General features: G+C 40.2%; 1 protein-coding gene across 3 annotated transcripts; it reads right to left on the reverse strand.

Moving 5' to 3' along the window:
- Positions 1-191: 191 nt before the first annotated feature.
- On the reverse strand, positions 192-22,975 carry arfgap1 (ADP-ribosylation factor GTPase activating protein 1). Of its 3 annotated transcripts, XM_034082237.2 has the most exons (13): positions 22,644-22,975; positions 20,287-20,357; positions 15,836-15,945; positions 15,579-15,750; positions 14,942-15,042; positions 14,776-14,862; positions 10,188-10,302; positions 10,049-10,105; positions 9,915-9,947; positions 6,023-6,079; positions 4,746-4,805; positions 4,192-4,247; positions 192-4,086 (listed from the first exon to the last, which is right to left on the reverse strand). In XM_034082237.2, the coding sequence occupies exons 2-13, from the start codon at positions 20,344-20,346 to the stop codon at positions 3,747-3,749; spliced, it is 1,248 nt and encodes a 415-aa protein (XP_033938128.1). In that variant the 5' UTR covers positions 20,347-20,357; positions 22,644-22,975; the 3' UTR covers positions 192-3,746. The 3 variants fall into 3 exon arrangements, with proteins under 3 accessions (XP_033938128.1, XP_033938129.1, XP_033938130.1); XM_034082238.2 differs by lacking the exon at positions 6,023-6,079; XM_034082239.2 differs by lacking the exons at positions 4,746-4,805; positions 6,023-6,079 and having other exon boundaries at positions 4,192-4,241; positions 22,644-22,974.
- Between the last annotated feature and the right edge of the window lie 960 nt (positions 22,976-23,935).

Below are 23,935 nucleotides of genomic sequence, written 5' to 3' on the forward strand. Positions count from 1 at the left end.
AGATTATGGCCTGGTTAGTTTTGCTTAAATAATAGTTACACAAATGAAAACCTCTGTTATTACAGGAGCATAACACAAAAACCTCCTCGAGATGCATATTGAATTTCAGAGCCTTTGCGAGATATGCCCGTTCATTTCTCTTTCCCTTGCCTGTAGATCGTACAGATCAAAATATTGACATGACAAAGAGAAAGAAATCTGCTCAAATGCTTTATTTCATGCAAGTAAAACTGTCCGTTGTCATTAATTCTGAAAAACAAGGGCAGATTTGTGTTACTCATGTAAACGTACTTACTTCATGTTTAACCCACATGACATGACCATGTTGTGTATCAAGACAGCAAAAGATTAGAATCTGCACCACACAGACGGATGATGGCATTCACGGCACAATACATCTTTATTGAACACAGAAAACATGTGTACAGGAATAATATCCACAGCCTCAACTGAATAGGTAACAGTGGCTCACTTCATGGGATGGCTGCTGGTGAAACTCGAAGGGGCCAGCAGACGACTGCACGTAAATTCACTGAGGAAACCACTTTTGAAAATCAAACAACAGCTGAATGTATTTAGCTCCACGTTACAACTCATGCATGACATCAAAAATAGTATTTCTGACATGATAGTTTCATCAACAAACATGGACATACCCAACCAAAAATGAACAGAAGCTGAGTCAAACTGCTGCTCTGGAAAGTTAAGTTTAGAATGAGCTTGAATTGAATTAACATCACCTTTTATCAACACCATCTGGATGCATTACAGTCAATAACACATTCTGCAGTTTATCTGTAGATCAAGTGTACCAATAACCCAAACAATCACCAATAAAATAATGATGGTACTTCAGAACTATAAGCTCTGTTACAGATTTCAGACAAGTGGCTGTTCAAATATGTCCATTTTTGAAAGCTTGAGATATCACAGCACAAGGTCTTTCATCCATGTCCTGGCAGTTTATGTGTTGTCATGCCATTGTATTATTAAAATGAAAAACAAGAAAATAACTGAAATAAAGCTCAATGGTTTAGGAAAGGCTGAGGGTAATAATACATATTTGATGGTCATTTTCTGACACGTACACCTCACTGCATCAGACACACAAGAAAACTGGCATCAGTATCAACATGAAGCAATCACAGCTGTTCAAGGTTTTTAAACACACGACCATACATGAAGGTTCAGCGGCACAAATGTTGCTGAAGTGATCTTTTTTTTTTTTTTTTTTAACATCACAACATGTCACTGAGAACACACCAACATGTAGACCGACCTGTGAAGCTTTGCCTCAACACACACGACAAAATGAACCACAGCAAAGCGATAAGATGTACATCAACACAATGCTAAAAAGTTTAGAAACAAAGCATGTTCACTTTACTAAACTCGGCTGTAAACTGAAGACGTCTTAGAGGTAGGAAATGGGCATGGAAAACGTTCCAGGAATAATCATTCACCCGTTAAAACCGGTGTTAATTATATATTATTTCTACGAATCATGAGGCCCAATAGGTTTCTCCTATAGAGTAACAGCAATATCTTATAACGCCCTAATAATAAAACAATCCAGCAGCTTTATTGCACTTTATGAGCAGTTCATAACTAATTACTGTCCGTTGATTACATACAGTGATATCATCTGTAGTTGTAAAATGTCTATCAAATTGACAAATATAGACCAGCTCTGCAGATGGCATTGGTAGAAGTGTATTTAAATGAGAATAGATGACACTATTTAGTGGTTTGCATCATTATAAAGACTAGGTTAGGTTATTACACATACAGGCAAATTAGACTATGTAATAAAGTTGCAACACCTTATGTTATACGGGATTAAAGGCCACATAGGGAAGTGGGTTCTGCAAAGCTGTCCAAGTTCTAAACCTCGACAGCTCGTTTGACACCAGAGACTTGTTAAATACCAAGTTTCACACCGATTACATTCCCACTTGCATCTACTATGAACAATGTGTGTGTGCAGCTGCCATTTCAGGGACTAAATGAATTCATCAGAAGAAGAGCAATGACATCAAGCGTGTAATGAGCTTCATTAACATTACTCCAGAATTGAGATGTTAGTACAAGTGTGGAGACAACAAATCCTCACGATACATAATAACCAAGGAGCTGCATTACAACAGATGCAGATAACTGATCACACAGAGTTGCTTCATATGAGATGACATTTACAAAGAGCAGTCGGTTCAGCTGAGGTCACAAGTCACAGGCTCACAGGCAACACCATGCAGGTAACGTTAACACAGTCTCCGTCCTGTTATTTAAACACAACCTACACACTCCCATACGGTCAATACAGAATATTAACCTGCAATGAGAGACTTTTGCATGTTATTATCTACAATAAACTGTATATATAGTCTTTAAACCCAAATTGTTCTGAATTTTTTTTCACATCTTGAAAACATTTCGAAAAATGATTTATTAAAATGTCCAACAAATGGGTTTCATTATGAGACATTATTCACTGTGCATCAGCTGGATTTTTAATAGGTCTGTCCCGACTGTGTGAACATTAATTTGAACGTTTTTATTTAAATAGCATCAGCCAGCTTCATGGTCAAAAAAAGAACATGTGATTACTTGCTCAATGTTGTGGTATAAATTACAGTACTACTTAATAAATATCTCTGGAGGAGTTGCATAACAAAAAACAACCTACAATGATGTTGCGGATGTGCTTAAAATAGTATTTTGCAATGAATTGTTGTTAATAACAGACAGCAAGAAAGTAAAATCACAATTTGTATCGGCTTACCAACATTAGTTGAAGCAGGTTATTTATGTTATACTTCAAACATCCATATTGAGCAAGAACAGTTTTAAGTCTGACACCAATGTGACACAATTCATGTTTTAACCAAAATAAACTTAACCATCTTACAATTGGAAAGGGGCAATTATTTATAAACTCTATTTGTGTAGGACCCAACAAATTCAACTTTTGGGCATCTTGTCTATATTCTGGTCTCAATAACATGATAACGTATCAGCAGCCCTCTGCTTTCAAACCCATCGACTATTTGCACATTTTAACCCCAGAAGTGTTTATAATAAAAATGGTAATTAAGCTCCAGGTCATTACAAATTAGATAACATTTTCATTTTACATATCCACTCGGATTGGCTTAGAGATCAAATTGGTTATTCGTTACTTTTATTTATTATATCGCCGTTAATTCAATAATGCACAACAAATGTGCAAACGGTCCAGGGGTAGAAGACATCACATTTGATTAAACAACCATAAAATCATGCCATGAGTGTTTAGTCAATCATACTGTATTTACAAGGATTTACATTTACAAGGATTTTCTCTGCCACGCACTGTTTCTTTATCTGGTGAATCCATACACTATGAACACTGGATTATTCACCAGGGGGATAGGAAGTCATATCTTTAGGGAGTCCAGGCAGAAAATGATGATCATATGTAGACTGATTTATTTGTAATTCCTTTTGTGGACGGTACTTTACAATACATGACTATAGGTCTGTAAAGTTGTATTTTTTTAAGAATCTTACTCTCATGATGAGCTCAACGTCGCCCCGGGCCTCATTAATTGTTTCCTGGGTTTATAATAAATATATTTTTGAATGGATTTACAGGTACATTTACTCTGCTTTTTCCCTAAAGGTGCCGGTGAGATGAACAGAGAGGGGGAAACTGGGAAAATACCAGAGTGGGGTTGAAGGAGGGGAGATGTACGTTTGTGAGGTCACTACCAGTCTGCATTATCCCAGGTCTCCTCGGCAGGTTTTGTGGGACTCTTCTTCGTCTTACCCTCTGCGTTCTCCCAGTTGTTGTCCCAGGCTTCCCAGCTCTCCTCTGTGCTGTGTTTGTTGTTGGACGCTCCCTCTGAGCCCCAATTGTCCCAACTGTCAGAGCTCTTCTTTGCAGAATTATCTACGTTGGTCCAGCTGTCATTGCTGGGGGATTTCTTGGCCTTTAAGGAGTTGCTGCTTCCAAAGGTTTCCCAGAAGTCCTTTGCGACAGGCTGGGTAGAACTGCCCTGATATCCCTCAGTGGCATCCATGTTCTGGTAGCTCTCTCCAGTAGACCTGAAGACAAGCAAAACATGTTTAATGTTGCTTTGCATCAAGTCACGCAGTACAAAACATGTTGGATGTGGGAGATTTAGAATTGTATCAAGTTGTTGTCATTACCCATCCTCCGTTTTTCCCACGAAGAGATTAGTCAATTTGGAACCAGCTCCCTGGACCTAAAGAACAGAAACAGTTAAGCTAATAATACTTTGACGCAGTTGTTACTTGAAGTGTTTTTACAGATTGTGTTAAAAAGAAAAACATCTTAACAAAAATGTAATACAAAAGTAAAAACTAGCAATCATAGAAGTGATAATAAAAAGGAAACTAATTAGCACAAATACATAAACATTTCTAGTTTTTGTAACAACAGTTTGAGGTGGTAATAATAAACTGAAAATAGATATTTCTAACACTTTACATTGGATTAGTTGACCACAAAGTACTCACCACCGAATTAAAAATGGCAGCAAGAAAAACAAGAGGTAACAGTGAGTTAGAAATATTCATCATCATAGCAAAACCAGTCTCCTTGGAGGGCTAGGACCTCTGCAGTTTTTGGTTATCTGCCCTAAGACCCCCAAGTATTTTAACTGTTGGATTAAAGCTGCTGTTCCTGAATCAAGAGACTGGTTTTGCGTCTGTACGGCGTGGCAGAGGTCTGCCCCCCCTACCTTGTTTGCCAGCCCGGTGATGCCGAGTGTCATTTCATCTAGCAATTTGCCATCTTTTACCTGAATGAGTCAAATGTTTATTAAAAACTTATAATGTCAAAAATGTCCATTCATACATGTTTGTCTAAGGTACATGTAGCTAGCAGCAGTTTGGTTTTCCATTGTGAAAAAAGGATTGGTTTTGTTAATAATCAATATGAGAAAACAACATTTAGTTTGAGTCCAACAACAAGTGATTCTTCCCAAGAGGAAATAAGGCCAAAGTTAAGCAACTGAAACCAGAGACTAAAAGCATTCTTACAGAGGAGCAGACTATTGATACCTCAAACCATTAATGCCAACTGTACATTAGAAGACAAAAACATTTAGTTTAAAACTCAACCTCCGTCAATGGCTATCCCACTTTTCATCAATTAAACCAAGATAGAAACCCACTTCCTGGATTTTGTTTTCTTAAAGCTTAACAAAACTAATATCATATTAAAAGACTGATCCAGGAGCTGCTCTCTTGACTGGGTTAGAGAAGTATTTTGGATATAACTCACCATGATCCTCAGGGAGTGAGACATATTCAGTACAGTATTGTGATGCAACAGGACATTTTGCAAAGCCAGTAAGCAATTGATTGTCAATTGAAGAGCTCCAGATTGTGTCTTTTAATGTGTACCAAACTTTATAGAAGAATAATTGTAAAAGCCTTGGAGCAAGACTTCGGCCAAGCTCGACTTCAAGTGCAAAATGTATATCAAATTAAGATTTGTTTCATTTGGTAGCCTTTCCTGGTGAAATGGAAATTACATTTGGTTAACATCTTTGTAAAACCAATTTGCATGTTTAGTGTAAAGGCTCATGTTTCTGATCATCAAAAAACACATTAGTGGTTATAATATATTCAGTAAATTAACCTTGCAATACTTCAAATCCCAAAAACCGACTGCCTTGAAATGACAAAGACTTTGGCTCATAAAAAAAGGGTTTAATTTACTTTTGAGCGTGGTCCAGTCACTGTGTGGAAAAATCCACATTGACTCACATCCGTTCCCATATACACAGTTCACAGCTTTCTGCAAATCCCATTAATGAATCACTAACTTGGAGAAATAAAAAGAGTGTTATTTTTAAACTGCAGTTTTTGTCTTTTAATTTCAGCTGGCACAAAGCAGATAAACTGGCACAGACAAGCAGTGTAGAAAATAGCACATTCACATCTGAAGCCGTTTTGTCTCTAAAGCACTAAAGCCCACCACCAAATCAACAACTTCTAACATCAATGTTACCTTTTCTTGTGTGGGTTTGATAACATTCTCATTTAATGTCTGTCCTAACTCTGTAGCCTAGTTGGAAGTCAGAGAGGAAAATGCACTTGAATGAAACAGAGTTTAACATTCACAGTAGAGCAAGACACTGAGCTGCTTGTTCTGCAGTAGCATGAAGTGACTGATCATTCCCATTCAACATGACACTGAACAAGCACTAGAGGGTGTAATGGTTCAAAGGAATATGCATCATCAGTGTAGAGCGCATATCTTTTCTGTGTAGTCTGGTGAAACACTCAAAGCTTTAAATTGTAACTACCAAAATCTCTGTTGTTTACTCGACCTCCTAAGTTCTGCAGAGCAACATGCTGCATAAAGGTTATATAAAACATATGTTATGTTGGTTATTCTTGTTTCTTTATGTATACGAAAAATATAGAAAAGTAGAGCTACCATCCCCTTTTAACCCTGCCAAATGTTGCAATGCATTCATTGTAATAAATACCAACCGTAATTGTATTTACATACCATTACACCTCTAAGGCACATAAGCAGTCAACACAAAACTCATGCATGAATTGAATAGCCACTACCAAAAGAGTTTATGGAAAAAACATATCCATATTAGGGGTAAAGGCAATCACTATCCCTCTGTCTTTCACAGGTTATCCATTAACTCAAAGTACAGGCACCAAGAAAAACACAGTATATTCAAGCAGAAGCATGTCAAAATCATAATTTTGCAAAATATTCAATCAACACTGACAAACTAACAAAATTAAAGAAAGTGGGTAATGTGTTTGCTGAAAAAAAACATGATGCGGAATAAGCGCCATGCACCTATTATCTGCTTTACCGGTTCTGGGGGTGCTTTATACAGGGTTCATACACTTTTTCACCAGTGATTTTCAATGACTTCTCAATGACCTTTACCTCATTTTCCATGACCAAAAAAAAATTTGAACATGGAACAGGAAAATAAGATCTGCATATGAAACATGTTGTGCCTATCAAAACAAATAAAATAGTAGGCTTACTAGCTTCTACACGCTAAAGCAACTGTAGTCAGGGAGGCAAAGTCATCAGGTATGAAAAAGGTGGCAAGGACCAGACCCCTGACCCCCTGAAAGCAGCAGTGTCAATAATAACAGAAACGCCAAAGAGTCACATCTAATAGAAATATATAAAAGCATTTATTTTAATTGTGTAGCAGTCAGTTTATAATTCTGGCAGCACTGTTGAGCATTTTGAAAATGTATTGTCATGCCTCTGTGCAAGGCTGAGTCTTTCTATCTTTATAGCCACTGGTGTAAAGTAACTAAGTTCATAAACTCAACAAGTACTATAAAGGGTGCAATTTTGAGATACTTGTACTTTATTTAAGTATTTCAATGTTTTGCTACTTTGTACTTCTACTCCTCTACAGTTCAGAGGCAGGGTTTCCGCTAGGATTTTTTCTCGCCGGTCAAATGTCCGGGCAGAATTTATTTTACCGGACAAATTTGAAACTTACCGGTCATGTTTCAATAATAATAATAATAAGAGTTGTGTAGCAGAGTTTCCGTTAGCAGGTTATTACCGGACTATGAGCAGATATTACGGTGGCCCTGAAGTGCAAGACACCACAGCATTTCAGAAAACACCACAGCATTTCACAAAACACCACAGCATTTCACAAAACACCACAGCATTTCACAAAACACCACAGCATTTCACAAAACACTACAGCATTTCACAAAACGCCGCAGTATTTCAGAAAACGCCACAGCATTTCAGAAAACGCCACAGCATTTCAGAAAACACCACAGCATTTCAGAAAACACCACAGCATTTCACATTGGACGGAAAGGGTATTCCTTTAGGGAGAACACTTCTTGTTTGTGATTGGACAGAGCCAGCCAGAGAAGCACTGCTGTGATTGGTTGTTTTTGCTGCCAGTCAATAAATGACGCTTCGTGATTAGCCCAACACATCAGCCGTTAGCTGTTAGCACACACTCAGAGCTCACAGCTCCTCATATCTGTTCAGAAACTGGACAAAAGTTAAACATGTACAAACCACAGACTGTCTATGTCATGGTGAATACAGTCGCTGCTTTATTTATGTCTGTATGATGTTGTTGTGAGTGTGGACAGAGCTGCTACAGGTTAGTTTAGCCTGATGGATCCGATTCCGATAGGATTTACATGGAGATACGGCCCGCCCCCTTTCCAGCGTCTTGTTTGAATGACAGGAGTAAATACAGAATTAATGCTTTATTAACTCATGGTTTTTAAGGGGCTTATCTCCATGTAAATACTATGGTAGACCACCCAATATTCGCATCGCTCTAATCGCTCGAGTTTCACCGCGGCTGTCAGCTGTGTTTGCTCCTGTCAATGCTGTCATTCAAACAAGAGGCGCTGGAGAGGGGACGGGGTGTATCTCCATGTAAGTAAATCCTACAACAAAATGAACATATTTGACCGTAATTAATTGTAATACACGTTTCAAAGTGATGCCGAAGTAACTACATACTGATAACAGTTAGTAAAAACAATGAATTAACGCTTTGACAAGTCTGCAGACAAGACGGCAGGCGAAAAGCTTTTAAAATGCGTGTTTTCTGAATCGGATTCATCAGGCTAAACTAACCTGTAGCTGCTCCGTCCACACAACAACATCATACAGACATAAATAAAGCAGCGACTGTATTCGCCATGACATAGACAGTCTGTGGTTTGTACATGGAATTTACCGTTTTTTAATAAATTGTACCAGCTAAAAACCGGTAATTACCGGCTAACGGAAACCCTGTTCAGAGGTACATGGTGTACTTCTACTCCTCTACAGTTCAGAGGTACATGGTGTACTTCTACTCCACTACAGTTCAGAGGTACATGGTGTACTTCTACTCCTCTACAGTTCAGAGGTACATGGTGTACTTCTACTCCACTACAGTTCAGAGTTACATGGTGTACTTCTACTCCTCTACAGTTCAGAGGTACATGGTGTACTTTTCCTCCACTACATGTATTTAATACCTTTAGTTACTTCACAGATGTGGATGAATGATGTGAAATATAATCAAGTGTTAAATCAGACTTTAGTTCCACCTGGAGTAAATCCACCAGCTACCCTGCAGAATACAAAGTCATTTAAACTAGCTGCACCTTTACCAGCTTTGAGAACACTTTCATGATCAATCATTATAAAACATATCATATATATTATTCTGAAATGGACCAATCTGCACAACGACTACTTTTACTGTCGCTACTTTCACTATATTTTGATGATAATACTTTTGTACTTTTACTTGAGTAACATTTTGAATGCAGGACTTTTACTGTAACAGAGTATTCATACACTCTGGTACTTCTACTTTTACTCAAGTACAAGATCTGAGTACTTCTACTTTTACTACAAGATCAGAGTACTTCTACTTTTACTCAAGTACAAGATCTGAGTACTTCTACTTTTACTCAAGTACAAGACCTGAGTACTTCTACTTTTACTCAAGTACAAGACCTGAGTACTTCTACTTTTACTCAAGTACAAGATCTGAGTGATTAGATAAAATGTAAATTATATTTGACGCAACTTTAGTTACATTTCCATGACTTTTCCAAAACTTTGGGAAAAACATCGTTTTCCATAACTTTTCCAGGGCCTGGAATTTGCATTTTGAATTTCCATGACTTTTCCAGGTTTTCAATGACCGTACGAACCCTGTTTATAGCCCTTTAACTACATCCAGAGAAGGCAAAGAGATATTGAAGTAGTAACACAGTTATTGCAGGTTTAAAATGTACATTATAGGGTTAGAGATTTACAAAAGCTAAAGATATTACTCAAAACAGAGAGAAAAGGTCAGAGGAAAACTTTATTAGCAGTACTGGTAACAGGTAACCCATGCTTTTATTCATCTTACCTTTAAGGTTGCTTGGTTTGCCAGTTTAGATGTCTGTAAGAGGGGGAAAAGACAGATATGTGAATTGATTTATTCTGACATCAATTCATTACAGCATAAAAACAAAACAGTATTTATTGCTTGACTCTACTCACATTATCTTTAGCGATAGTAGCAATCTTGCTAGCTCCAACAGCGAAACTGCTCCAACCCTGCAAAAGAATAAACACATTTCCATAGAGGGAAAAATACAAGGCAGGAAAAATCTGACAAAAGATATACAGCATGACTCACTGAATAAATAGAAGTCATGGCATTGTTGATGAAGTCATCCTCCTTCTTCTCTGGGGTCACGGTGTTGCCAAAGCCAACATACCGATTCTCTTGGTTGCCACTGTAGCCCCCTCCGCTGAGAGGAATACGAATATATATTTAAAAAACAGATAATTGAAATCAAACAACATTATAATAGTGTGCAACTCGATTTTAACAGGATAACAACTGGTGACTTCTAGAATTGTGTGAGTAACATTCTGTCTTTAGACTTCTCTGTTTCAGTGTGTGTACTCTGTATAAATGCTCTGTAGTTGATCTGACTGAAATTGTGATTTTAAATCTCAAAACCGTCAGGCAGAAACTTGGGACAAGTAATTTGACTGAAACCTTAAAACTGAACTAACTGACTGCTAGGGTTAACTTTGATTTAAACATTTGTAGAATACTAAGAGCTTTATTGAGTAGGTGTAACTGTATTAAGGGTTAAACTCATAACTTTATAACTTAGGGTTTAATGTAATTGTAAAACCATTGGGCCACTGAAAAGACACAATAGCAACTCAGGAGGGAGCCAGTCTAGATTTCCTTTTGAGGGCCACCAGCTGCAGAGAGTTAACTAATTAAAGGGGTGTGGCACCACAGCTGTGAGAACTCAGCAATCAGGTGTCCATTTTTAGGTAGCACTTTCCTGGAGCGTCAGCGTCAGACAGACGAAGACTGACAAAGACAATAGAGTCCTGCTGGAGTCACGAGGGAGGCAAATCCTATTTTGATTGAGCGAAGTATCGCTGGTGTTTTATTTAATTGTTTAGCCCCTCATGCTATAATCATGTGTATTTTCTCCATTCCTGTTCATGTGTCTTCTCGCAATTATCACTGGCCCCGTGTATCTCGTAATCGATACAACCGGCCTGCTCTCGTCTATCCCACATGCTCCACTGACATCCAACATCTAGTTTCAGGCGGCCTGTGGAACTGCCAGTCAGCTGTTCCTCAGGCTGACTTCATCTCTGGCTACACTTCCCTGCAGACCCTGGATTTCCTTGCTTTCACTGAGACGTGGATTACTCCATCCAACACATCCACCCCAGCAGCTCTCTCCACAGCATATTCCTTCTCCCATACACCCAGACCCACTGGCAGAGGAGGTGGCACTGGTTTCCTGCTCTCTCCCAAATGGAGCTTTTCCCTCTTCAAGCTACCTAACTTCACTCCTTCCACCTTTGAATTCCATGCCGTCACAGTAACCCATCCTATACAATTAACCATTGTTGTTCTCTACCGTCCACCAGGCGCCTTAGGAGACTTCTTGGAGGAATTAGATAATCTCCTCTCACTCATCCCTGAAACTGGCCCTCCCGCTGTACTTCTCGGAGACTTCAACCTCCAGACAGGGAAGATAGACGAACTAACATCTCTGTTAACCGCCTTTGCTTTCTCACTGTCTCCGTCCCCACCAACTCATAAAGCTGGCAATGTCCTTGATCTCATATTCTCAAGGAACTGCACTACTTCTAACCTCTCTGTAAACCCGCTCCACACATCCGATTACTTCTTCATTTCATTCTCTCTACCCCTTTCCAAACATAACGAACTAATCTCTTCTCATCCTGCACCCGTCCGCTGTAACCTTCATTCCCTCTCCCCCTCTACCTTTGCCTCATCGGTGCTCTCAGCCCTCCCTTCCTCTGACTCGTTCCAACTCCTGCCTCCAAACTCTGCTGCAGAAACTCTCCTCTCTACTCTCTCTTCCTCTCTGGACTCTCTCTGTCCTCTCACATCTCGGCAGGCTCGTCAGTCTCCTCCTGCTCCCTGGCTAAATGACGCACTGCGTGCTAATAGAACCGTCCTTCGGGCAGCAGAGCGGAAACGGTGGAAATCCAAACACCATGATGACCTCCTAACCTATCAGGCTCTCCTCTTTCTCTGCTTCGATCTCTCAGGCAAAAAGCACTTTCTTTCAAGATAAGATCCAATCTTCCTATTCCAATCCCAATCAACTTTTCCATCTTCTCCTCCCTCCTGGACCCCCCCCAAAGCCCCTTCCCCCTCCTCCCTTCTGTCAAGCGACTTTGTTAACCACTTGGAAAAAAAGGTTGATATTCGCTCTTCTTTTTCTGACTCACCTCTACTCACCGCTGGGTCACCAGACCCTCCGTTCACCCACACACTGACCTCCTTTCCCCCTCTCTCTCCAAGTGAGGTTCTTACCCTCATTACCTCTGCCCGCCCTACCACCTGTCCTCTGGACCCTATCCCTTCAAACCTCCTTCAGACTATCGCTCCTGATATTCTACCGTTTCTCACCCACTTCATCAACACTTCTCTAACTTCTGGTCACTTTCCAAACAGTCTCAAGGAGGCAAGAGTAGACCCTCTCCTAAAGAAACCCACTCTCAACCCGTCTGATGTTATGAACTACAGGCCTGTCTCTCTCCTCCCGTTCCTGTCTAAAACACTTGAACGCGCTGTCTTTAAACAACTCTCCTGTTATCTCCATCAGAACAACCTTCTGGATCCGCACCAGTCTGGTTTCAAGGCAGGCCACTCCACAGAAACTGCCCTCCTTGCTGTCACTGAGGAACTGCACACTGCCAAAGCAGCATCCCTCTCCTCTGTCATCATCCTTTTGGACCTGTCTGCTGCATTCGACATGGTGAATCATCAGATCCTCCTTCGCACTCTCCAAGAACTTGGAGTTTCAGGCTCTGCACTTTCCCTCATCACCTCATACCTCAAAGACCGCACCTACAGGGTTACTTGGAGAGGGTCGGAATCCGACCCTTGTCAATTAACTACAGGGGTCTCTCAGGGCTCTGTTCTTGGTCACCTCCTCTTCTCCTTGTACACAAATTCGCTCGGATCTGTCATTAGCCCGCATGGTTTATCATACCACTGCTACGCTGACGACACCCAATTAATTCTGTCCTTTCCCCGCTCAGAGACCCAGGTCGTCGCACGCATCTCTGCTTGTCTAGCTGACATCTCTCAGTGGATGTCTGCTCATCATCTCAAGCTCAACCTTGACGAGACTGAACTGCTTTTCCTTCCGGGAAAAGATTGTCCCACTCTTGACCTAACAATCAACATCGGCACTTCTGTTGTTTCCCCGACTCAGACTGCAAGGAATCTGGGTGTGATCCTAAATAACAACCTGTCCTTCACAGCAAACATCGCTGCTACAACCCGCTGCTGCAGGTACACGCTTTACAACATCAGGAAGATACGTCCCCAGCTGACCCAGAAAGCCACGCAGGTTCTGGTCCAGGCTCTCGTCAGCTCACGCCTAGACTACTGCAACTCCCTCCTGGCTGGTCTACCTGCATGTGCCATCCGACCTCTGCAGCTCATCCAGAATGCAGCGGCTCGTCTGGTCTTCAACCTTCCTAAATTCTCCCACACCACGCCACTCCTCCGCTGGCTTCCGGTAACTGCTAGAATCCACTTCAAGACAATGGTACTTGCGTACCATGCTGCGAATGGATCTGGCCCTTCCTACATACAGGACATGGTTAAACTGTACACCCCAGCGCGTGCACTCCGCTCTGCATCAACCAAACGGCTCGCTGCACCTTCGCTGCGAAGGGGACCCAAGTTCCCATCAGCAAAAACACGTGGGTTTGCTATCCTGGCTCCAAAATGGTGGAATGAGCTCCCCATTAGGCGCATTCACACTGCGGTACACAAAGGTTCATGCGAACTTAGTTCATGATCGCGTTCACACCAAAAAGAGCCGGTACTAAAATTTGTTCATGCGAACCTTTTTACCCCCTCAAAAGTCCCTGCTAGAGAGCAGGGACTTTCGAGTGGCTCTTTTGTGAGAACATTTCTGATTGGCTGGGCGGATTGCAAACCACGCCCCGTAAAACTCCCAAAAAGTTTTGTGAAGCCGCCATTTTATTATCCTCGCATTAGCATTATTAGCATTAGCCCAGCGCAGAAACGCAGAGAGACTAACTTATGGCAACACAAAATAAAACATGGGAGCGGTGGAGATGAGGAGGTGTCGGCGTTCTGGCGATTTACTCGGAAGGCTTCAGTAGAAGCTGCTGGGAGTCCCAGCAGCTTCTACTGAAGCCAGTCCCCAACTCCGGGGACTTCGGGCGGCAGTATACGCCGTGAAGTGGTTTGCGGCCTGCCAGTAAACCCAAAGCAGAAGAAGAAGTGACGTCAGCGGCTTCATTTGCCTAATCCACCCCCAGGGACTTTTTCCGGTGTGAACGTGATCTGTACTTAGTTCATGCGAACTAAAGAGTTCGCATGAACCTTTGTGGGAAAAGTACCGCAGTGTGAATGCGCCTATTGACATCAGGACAGCAGATAGCTTACACACCTTCCGGCGCAGACTGAAAACTCACCTCTTTCGACTCCACTTCGAGCGATAGAACTATTAACAAAGCACTTATATACTAATAAAGGACTGGCTTATCTAAAGCCAGTTGAGTAGCACTTGAAATGTTTTTGCTCGATGAAACCTGATGTACTTATATGATTCTGTTTTCTTCAAGTTTGTATTTTGTTGGTCGAACGCACTTATTGTACGTCGCTTTGGATAAAAGCGTCAGCTAAATGCAATGTAATGTAATAATGAAGTGAAGGCTCTCACCTCTGATATGAGTTAACATCATCACTCAGCCAGTCTTCAAAAGCTTTGTCGCCGGGTTTCGCTGAGCTTTGTCCCGGTCCTCCAGAGCTGTGTGAAACATAAAATCACTGCTTTAAAACCTGTCCTGTAGTGAGAGCGTGTAAAAGAAAAAATCCATCACTCTTACCGATGAGAGGATGAAAGGCCGGCATTGGGTTGAGGAGATGTCCAGTTTCTGGCCGAGGACGTCTCAATGGACCACTCCTTACCCTCTGCTATGGTTGCAACCTGTCATACAGAGTGTGTACATTTAAAATCAAGTTCCTACAAACAAGCAACCTCAGGGTCTGAACGTGATACGTAAAAACACTGAAGTGCTTTACACTTGCATTCTTTCTTATAGCCAGCAGGGGGCCATTCCTCAGTTTGCACATCTTCAGTCAATGAGAGTTTATGGTCTCAATAGCTCGTTTTGAATCGTGTACATATACTATGAGGTTCATTTTGTAAATGATGGTCCCATTTAGAATAATACAGATGACCGTGATCGAGGTCAATACCAATGTGTTTAACTTTTAGTAATGTAACCCTTTCACAGTGTGTCAGTTAATGAGACCTCTTAATTTGGTCACTTAAAAATGCTTTGTTCACTTTTCTGGTGTGCTTGGTAAAGAGCAAGCATCCTCCAGTTGGTGTACACAGTGAACATATCAAACAAATAGATAATAAAAAAAGAACTGGTGGCGATGCTAGTCTACCATCAGCGTTGAGAAAAATGTGTTGGTTAAACTCTGTGGAACTGGTCGAAGTGGTGCACACCTCACCTTGTCTCTAAAGAGTGCAGCAGGTTTGCTGTTGTATTTCTCCTGTAAATTCCAGGTGGGATCATAATCATCTTGGAGCTCGAGAAATTTGCGGAATTCCCCATTTCCTCCCACTTTCATCTTCTCAAGCTCAATATCTTTCCACTTGTCCATGGTGACAGAGCGCACGAAACTGCAGATAAGACAGAAGAGATCATTATCAGACCTAGCAAGAACTCCACTATTATCAAAACCATAATACAAATCACTTGTCTTACCTCAGATGTACTCCCAGGCCCCTGTGCTTGCCAGAGCACTCAAGACAAATCCAGATCCCATAAGTCACACTAACCCATTGAGGGTTAAAACCCCCACACTCATAACATAGCTGAAAAAAAACAAAGCACAGTGAATGAATTTTAACATCTGCTCAGAAAAAACTAAAAAAATGCATTCACAAAAGATAATGTTGCCTGAGCCTACATTTAAAAGAAAACATGGGTCCTTGTCTGCCAAGCAAACTGGTGTTAAAGCAAATGATCCAACCACAGGATGATATGATATCAGATATCTGATCTTTGCATTTTGGTTCAAGATAAACTACTAATATAATGACAACTATAATGAAATATTTGTAGGAATCACACTTGATCTGTTTCAGGGCATGTATATAACCTATTTATGCTAATCATTTGGTTACAAGCTGTTAAAACTGCTGTGCATGTTCCCGACTTTGTCAGTTAAATAACCCATTATAAAATGATAACAGTAATCCCACAGTAACCATTTTATTGTATAGAATGTCCAGGCCTTGAGGCTAAATACAAAATAAATAAAAATAAAAGAAATGTTTTTTTTCTTTGTCAGTTAAACAGAACAGAACAAAAATATGTTTACTTATTTATATAGTTTATTTTTAGGTTTAGTAGACGTATTTGTCTGGTGTTATTGCCCGAGATGCAGGCCAACAAGATGTTCACTGGCAGTGAAACTCCCGTCTAAAATGAGCATTTAAATAGCCTGACTGTTGCATTTAACTCTATATTAGATTATGTTAGTTTCTGTCAGAGTGTAAATAAACCAACCCACTGCTATAATCACACTCTCGACCTTGTTCTGACTTATGGTATTGAAATTGAGCAACTATTAGTCGAACCGCATAATCCTGCTTTATCCGACCATTTCTAACTTTTGAAGTACTATTACGAGACTACAAAGCATTAGTCAAAAGCTCTTGCAGCAGAAACCTATCTGTTAGTGCTATAGCCACATTTAAGGAAGAGATTCCACCAATACTTAACTCGATAGCATGTCTGCATGTAGGGGAGGAAACTTATACAAAATGTACACCACCCCAAATTGATCATGTTGTTGATAGTGCTATAGATGCACTGCGAATAAAATTAGACTCTGTTGCTCCTTTGAAAAAGAAGAAAATAAAACAACATAGATTAGCTCCATGGCATAATGCCGAAACCCGCAAAATAAAGCAAAAGTCGAGACAACTTGAAAGGATATGGCGTTCCACTAAACTTGAAGAATCTCGTTTAATTTGGCATATTACTCTCAATGAATATAAGAAAGCACTGCGTAAAGCGAGAGCAGCCTACTACTCTTCATTAATAGATGAGAATAAGAATAATGCAAGATTTCTTTTCAGCACTGTAGCCAGGCTGACAGAGAGCCACAGCTCGATTGAGCCTTCTATTCCCATAGCTCTCAGTAGTAATGATTTTATGTGCTTTTTTAACGATAAAATTGTTACTCTTAGAAACAAAATGAATGACCTCTTGCCTTTGACCAGTATAGTGTTATCAACAGCTCCCGGAAACTTAAGTTCTACTATTACACTAGATAGTAAACTAGAATGCTTTTCGGCCATAAACCTTGAACAATTCAATTCAATGATTCTCTCTTCTAAACCATCAACGTGCATGTTAGACCCAATTCCAACTAAGCTGTTGAAGGAAGTTTTTCCATTAATTAGCACTTCTTTATTAAATATTATGAATATGTCTTTATTATCAGGCTATGTTCCACAATCATTCAAAGTAGCAGTGATAAAACCGCTTCTTAAAAAGCACAACCTCGATCCAGAGGTTTTAGCCAACTATAGACCTATTTCTAATCTTCCGTTCCTCTCAAAGATTCTTGAGAAAGCAGTCGCAAAACAGTTGTGTGATTACTTAAAAAACAATGATTTATTTGAAGATTTTCAGTCTGGCTTTAGAACACATCATAGCACAGAGACAGCTCTGGTTAAAGTCACAAATGACATTCCAATAGCCTCAGACAGGGGACTTGTCTCTATTCTTGTTTTGCTCGATCTCAGTGCTGCATTTGATACTATCGACCATGATATCCTATTGCAAAGACTAGAGCACTTAGTTGGCATACAGGGAACTGCTTTAGGCTGGTTTAGATCCTATCTTTCTGAACGCTCTCAGTTTGTACGTGTTAACGATGAATCTTCCACGCAAACCAAAGTTAGCCATGGAGTGCCACAGGGCTCAGTGCTCGGACCTATTTTGTTCACATTATATATGCTTCCATTAGGCAAACTTTCATTGTTATGCGGATGATACTCAACTATATTTATCAATCAAGCCTGATGAAATTAATCATCTAAATAAAATTCAAGACTGCCTTAAGGACTTAAAAACGTGGATGACCTTAAACTTTTTGATGTTAAACACGACCAAAACTGAAGTTATTGTACTTGGCCCGAAGAATCTACGAAACAAATTATCTAAAGATATACTAACTATGGATGGCATTAATTTGGCCTCCAGTGAGACTGTAAGGAATCTTGGTGTTATATTTGATCAGGATTTATCCTTTAACGCCCACATAAAATCAATTTCAAGGACCGCCTACTTCCATCTACGTAACATTGCAAAAATCAGTCATATCTTGCCTCAAAACGATGCAGAGAAACTAGTCCATGCATTTGTTACTTCTAGGCTGGATTATTGTAACTCTTTATTATCAGGGAGTACCAAGAAGTCAGTCAAGTCGCTTCAGCTGATTCAAAATGCTGCAGCTCGTGTAATAACCAGAGTTAGGAAAAGGGACCACATTACTCCTGTTCTGGCTGCCTTACACTGGCTCCCTATAGAACACAGGATAGAATTTAAAATTCTTCTTCTCGCCTACAAAGCCCTTAATGGGCAGGCGCCATCTTACCTTAAAGAACTCATTATACCCTACTGTCCTACTAGGGCATTGCGTTCCAAGAATGCAGGGTTGTTGGTTGTTCCTAGAGTCTCTAAAAGTACAATGGGAGCCAGAGCCTTTTCTTATCAAGCTCCACATTTGTGGAATCAGCTTCCAGTTTGTGTTCGGGCGGCAGACACCCTATCCGTTTTTAAGAGTGCGCTTAAGACCTTCCTTTTTGATAAATCTTATAGTTAGGGCTGATTAGATTCAGCCCCTAGTTTTGCTGATATAGTTTGTCGGGGGACATCTTACTTCTTCCTTCTCTCTGTCTGTACCTGTGTACTCTCATGTTCCGATTAACCCAGCTTCCCCAAATTTCTTTCTTTTTGGTGTCTATATACGCCGGGATCCGGAGTCATGGATCATCCTGCGGTCCTGTGTCCTGGATCGCGAGCCCTGGATCGCGAGTCGTGGCTGCGGTCCTGGATCATCGGTCCTGGATGGATATCCTCGTGGATTCATCTTCCTATTATACACACATGCATTTCCAAACATTTGGACTACCTATGTTGCAAATGTATTATCTTTTCAATTTACACACGGCATCTATTGCACGTCTGTCCGTCCTGGGAGAGGGATCCCTCCTCTGTTGCTCTCCCTGAGGTTTCTCCCATTTTCCCTTTAAACTGTGGGTTTTCTTCGGAAGTTTTTCCTTGTACGATGTGAGGGTCTAAGGACAGAGGGTGTCGTATTGTCATACTGATATTCTGTACACACTGAAGACCACTGAGACAAATGTAACATTTGTGATATTGGGCTATATAAATAAACATTGATTGATTGATTGATTGATTGATTGATTGATTGATTGATTGATTGATTGATTGATTGATTGATTGGTTGATTGATTGATTGATTATCTGAACATGGATGAGAGCGGAGAACGTTGATCGTGGAAAGGTGCTTCTTTGCAAGACTCCCAAACACCTGCTACCTGAATTATAAGATGCCAGAGAGGTGAAACTATTCTGAATAAGAAATGAAAACTAGCCACATGAGTAACTAAATGAAGCTCAGCGCAAGTTCAATAAGGAAGACCAATATCCTCTGGCTGTTACACGTCATTTCAATACTCTCTCCTCTTTCAATAAGTGATCGGGGGCGTTACTCCCCAGCTAGCCAATCATTTCCCACCATTTCTCACAACCTATCATCGCACCCGCTAACCCCTTTAAATCTGCTCTTCCCTCTCTGTCAGTTGTCATTTCAGGTGTCAACGCCCAACCCTCCTCCACCTCCTGTCTCCTCATACAGGGCCAAGCTAAAACCTTCTCCCTTCAGACCGGACCGAACTACTTATCACCACCACCACCACCAGTGTCTAGACCCCGGGGGGGGTTAATCGGAGCGTTTTTTTCCCCTCCTGAATGATCATCCTGCAAACCGGGGCCTAATCGCCAAACATCATTTCATTCACTTGTTATAATCTGTCAATCACTATTCCTTCATATTATGTGTCCCGGTAATAAACATGTATTTCATACATCACGTCTCTCCTGATTGAACTTACATTATTCTCTTCTTGGGTTCTCACTTCCTTCAGAACTCGTCTGGTCCTTGGACTCGCCATGTTGAACCTCACTGAAAGAGAAAGATAAAGGATCTTTGGAACATTTGTTTAAGCTTGATCAAAAGACACTAAATACTCCTGTAAATGAATACTCCTAAACACAATTTTAAGGTAACAATCTAATAATTGCCTATAATTTTAAAACAACCGTATCAACACCAGAGCACTATTTCAAATACTGAGATCACAGATTTGTTTTTTATTGTCTCCTCAACAGAAAATTCTCCTTTAATATAAGTGTTACATTTTCTATTATTTAATGAGGTCGGTTGTCATTTCTGAATTTGAACTTTAAATCTCTGTTTCAAAGTAGTGAGGGAAACTTCTTTGATGGTGTCATCTAAAATAAACATGGCCCAGCTCCAAAGACAGCAGGCTAGATTGAGGTGTACTGCGCCTCGCCTGGCAGGTGCATGAAAGCAGCTCGAAGGCTGCAGCCAAGAGATAGGGCAAAGGCTGCAAGAAGACCTTCCCAGAATGATACAGAAAGTAATCTCAATATTCATCAGAGTATTACTGCAACTTTTAGAGGTCACAGATAACGCATGTCACTAATGTGGATGAAAGGAAAGTCATATATGATTATATATTAGCACTTGTGCTTTAATTCAAGATGTTGTTTTTGTACACCACAAAGACATTGCTGTACATTTCAGATCAATTTCACAACGTGTTCTATTGTCCGTGGCACTGGGACACACAAAGTTGATGATTAATAAAGCAATTACCAGAACATTCAGACAGCCGTGATTGTGATAGTTTCACATTCACTGCTTTAAATCCTACACAGTCTGATGCTATGTAATGTCAAAAATATTTCATGAAAAGACAAAGACCAACAATAAATGGGTCCTACTTAGAAAAATAAGGAGCCAAAGCATGATATATTGTTTCCTTTGTGTTATAAACCTGTGTTTAGTCATCCAGAGAATATGAAAACACATCAGGGAGCCACAACGTTCATCTGTATGCCGTCCCTTCCATGCAAAGACAATTGGCACTGTGGTTTATATAGGCAGATCATACATAAAATGTACTTCTGCTGTAAATTCTTGAAGCAAAAATATATTTATTTTAAAGATGTACATATTATGTAAGAATGCATGGGCCTGGGACTTAGAGCCACAGCCAGAGCAATAAGGTCAGAAAGGGTTAGAGAACACGCACTGGGGGTATTGGTATTTGTTATGTAACTTTAATCACAATACCAGCAGATAACGCCAGCCTTATCATTTATACGATGGGTATGTTTCAAGTGAAAGTTATTGAGTTGGGGAAGGTTTTCCCCTCAGTTTTTGCTAAACCCAATATGACCCAAACATATTTAATCTACAATGGTATTAGGATCGCCTTATTCTTTTACTAACTAAGTTAGTCAGTACTACCGAGGTTTAAAGATACTGTTGTTACTATAAAAAGAAAAATCAGGAACAGTAGTATAAACCACAACTGTATTAGGTTGGACATGAAATGTATGATCTCATACAGGTGTAATGTGTTCACAGTGAGGCACTCTTTACAAATCTATGTAGACATTCAGGTGAAGAATATTTAGCAAATAAAACAGTCGACTGGTAGGATTACATTTCTCCAACCAGCCTCGCTTTGAGAAAAACATTAAGAGGAAATGTTACTTGCCTCCAGTGGTGTAAAGTAACAAAGTAAATGTACTCAAGTACTGTAATTAAGTGCAATTTTCAGATACTAGTACGTATCTTTTTCCACTTTGTACTTCTACTCTACTACAATTTAGAGGTTATAAATAAGACTTTAGTTACACCTGGAATAAATGCACTTGCTATCCTGCAGCATACAAAATAAATTGTGATACATATTATCAAAAACATATATATTACTAGAAAATTTATCTGCATAACAAGTACTTTTTGTGTTGGTACTTTAGGTATTTTGATGCTAATACTTGTGTACGTTTACTTGAGTAATATTTGCAATGAAGGGTTTTTGCGTCCAACAGAGTATTCATAGACTCTGGTATTTCTCCTTTTACTTTAGTGCAAGATCGGAGTACTTCTTCCACCTCTGGATATGATACTATAAGAGATTTCCATACATAACTGCAGTCGTGTCAAGGCTCCTATACTCGTTACGTTAGCAAACACTAGAGATGTTAATCTTCGTGTATATTAACAACATACAACTACAATATAACAACACTGTTACGGTGTCTTATTCCTGGTCATGATGACATCACACCAAAAGGCTACATTTTAATAGATTGATATGGAAACTAGCGACGATGCTAACGTTAGCTGTGGACCGAGGCAACTGACCGTTACCTGTCTGTGATGATGAACAGCGGTGTTTTCTGAGCCTCAGCTGGAAACTCTACGAAGGCTTTTCCTCTCTGACGGAGAACCGGCAAATATGACACTGTGACAGACTGTGTCAGACCCTCATAAGTGTTTTGGAACGATGGATTGCTGCTGTTAAGCACCGGTAGCCATGTTCCTGGTTTGCATACGTTGGCAGTGCAATGCATCATGGGAGCCTGCCTTTCCTTCTGTTTTCTTCTTCGTCTTCTTCGTCGTCTTCTTCTTCGTCTTCGTCTTCTTCTCTGTTTTGTTTGCTGCCTTTACTGATCCGGAGGGAGAAGGTTAAACGCACACTGGACCGAGATTTATGTATCATAAGGGTGATACCGAACCAAAATGCACAAGCTATAAACTCTCTACAGAAGCCCAGAGAGGTAAGAGAGAGACAATAATTCATGTGATCCATCCATTTGATATCAAGTCATTCCAAAATGTTTCATCCTGTATTTTTGAGTTAAAAACACGCCAGAATATTCTTTCTAAATGTCTTTGTGAAAAGCTGTGGTGAAACAAGGGGAAGAGTTTTGCCTGATGAAGAAGTTTCAGTTTTTCTTTCTTTTATTTTGTTCAGTATGTGTCTTCCCCATGTTTTGGAGATAGAGCTAAAAACATTATGCTATCTTCAAGGTAAATTAGACTATGGGGTGGTGGTGCACTTATTATGGCCGAAATAGGTATTACACCAACAAACACACATATTTAACTTATTCGTATTTATCTATCTTAAATATATATTTTTTAAACTACGCTATCGGCAACTCCAAATAGACTTTTGTGCAGCAGCCGTCTGACTTGTTCTGACTTGTTAATAAATACAAAGAACAAATGTGAACTGAGGTTAAAGTTCACCTTTAATTTAGTGGGAATGCTGGTACATCATTCCAACTATCTGCTAAGTGCAGTATGCTATGTTATAAAGCCGTGGAGGGCGGGAGTTTATAAACCAAAGAGTAACCGCCCTTACGGGACGCTGTAATAAGTAAAGCGAACGCACCCGCAAGGACAGCTGGCCTCCTATTGGTTGAGGGATTTTGACAGGATTGTTGCACAAAAGTTTGAGGGCGCACAGAATAAATCTGAGAGCAGAACAAATCTGTAAGCAGCAATATATCTGAGTGCAAGCGTACAGTTTGAGCAGAATCAGAGCAAATCTAAGTGCAAGCAGGCACTATTTGAGTGCGAGGACAGGGTTTGAGGGAAATAAATACATAAAGTATGCTCTCAAATTTAAATACCACGCTCTTGAATAAAGATAG

The sequence above is a fragment of the Pseudochaenichthys georgianus genome, chromosome 5 (assembly GCF_902827115.2).
Source record: "Pseudochaenichthys georgianus chromosome 5, fPseGeo1.2, whole genome shotgun sequence".
Taxonomy (NCBI): Eukaryota; Metazoa; Chordata; class Actinopteri; order Perciformes; family Channichthyidae; genus Pseudochaenichthys; species Pseudochaenichthys georgianus.

Excerpts from the sequence above, each read along its gene's own strand:
- arfgap1 (XM_034082237.2), bottom strand. The coding sequence starts at position 20,346 with ATGGCGAGTCCAAGGACCAGACGAGTTCTGAAGGAAGTGAGAACCCAA. Across the intron at positions 14,863-14,941 it reads GGCCTTTCATCCTCTCATCG|CTCTGGAGGACCGGGACAAA; the intron begins GTAAGAGTGATG and ends TGTTTCACACAG. Across the intron at positions 4,248-4,745 it reads TCACCGGGCTGGCAAACAAG|GTCCAGGGAGCTGGTTCCAA; the intron begins GTAGGGGGGGCA and ends TCTGTTCTTTAG.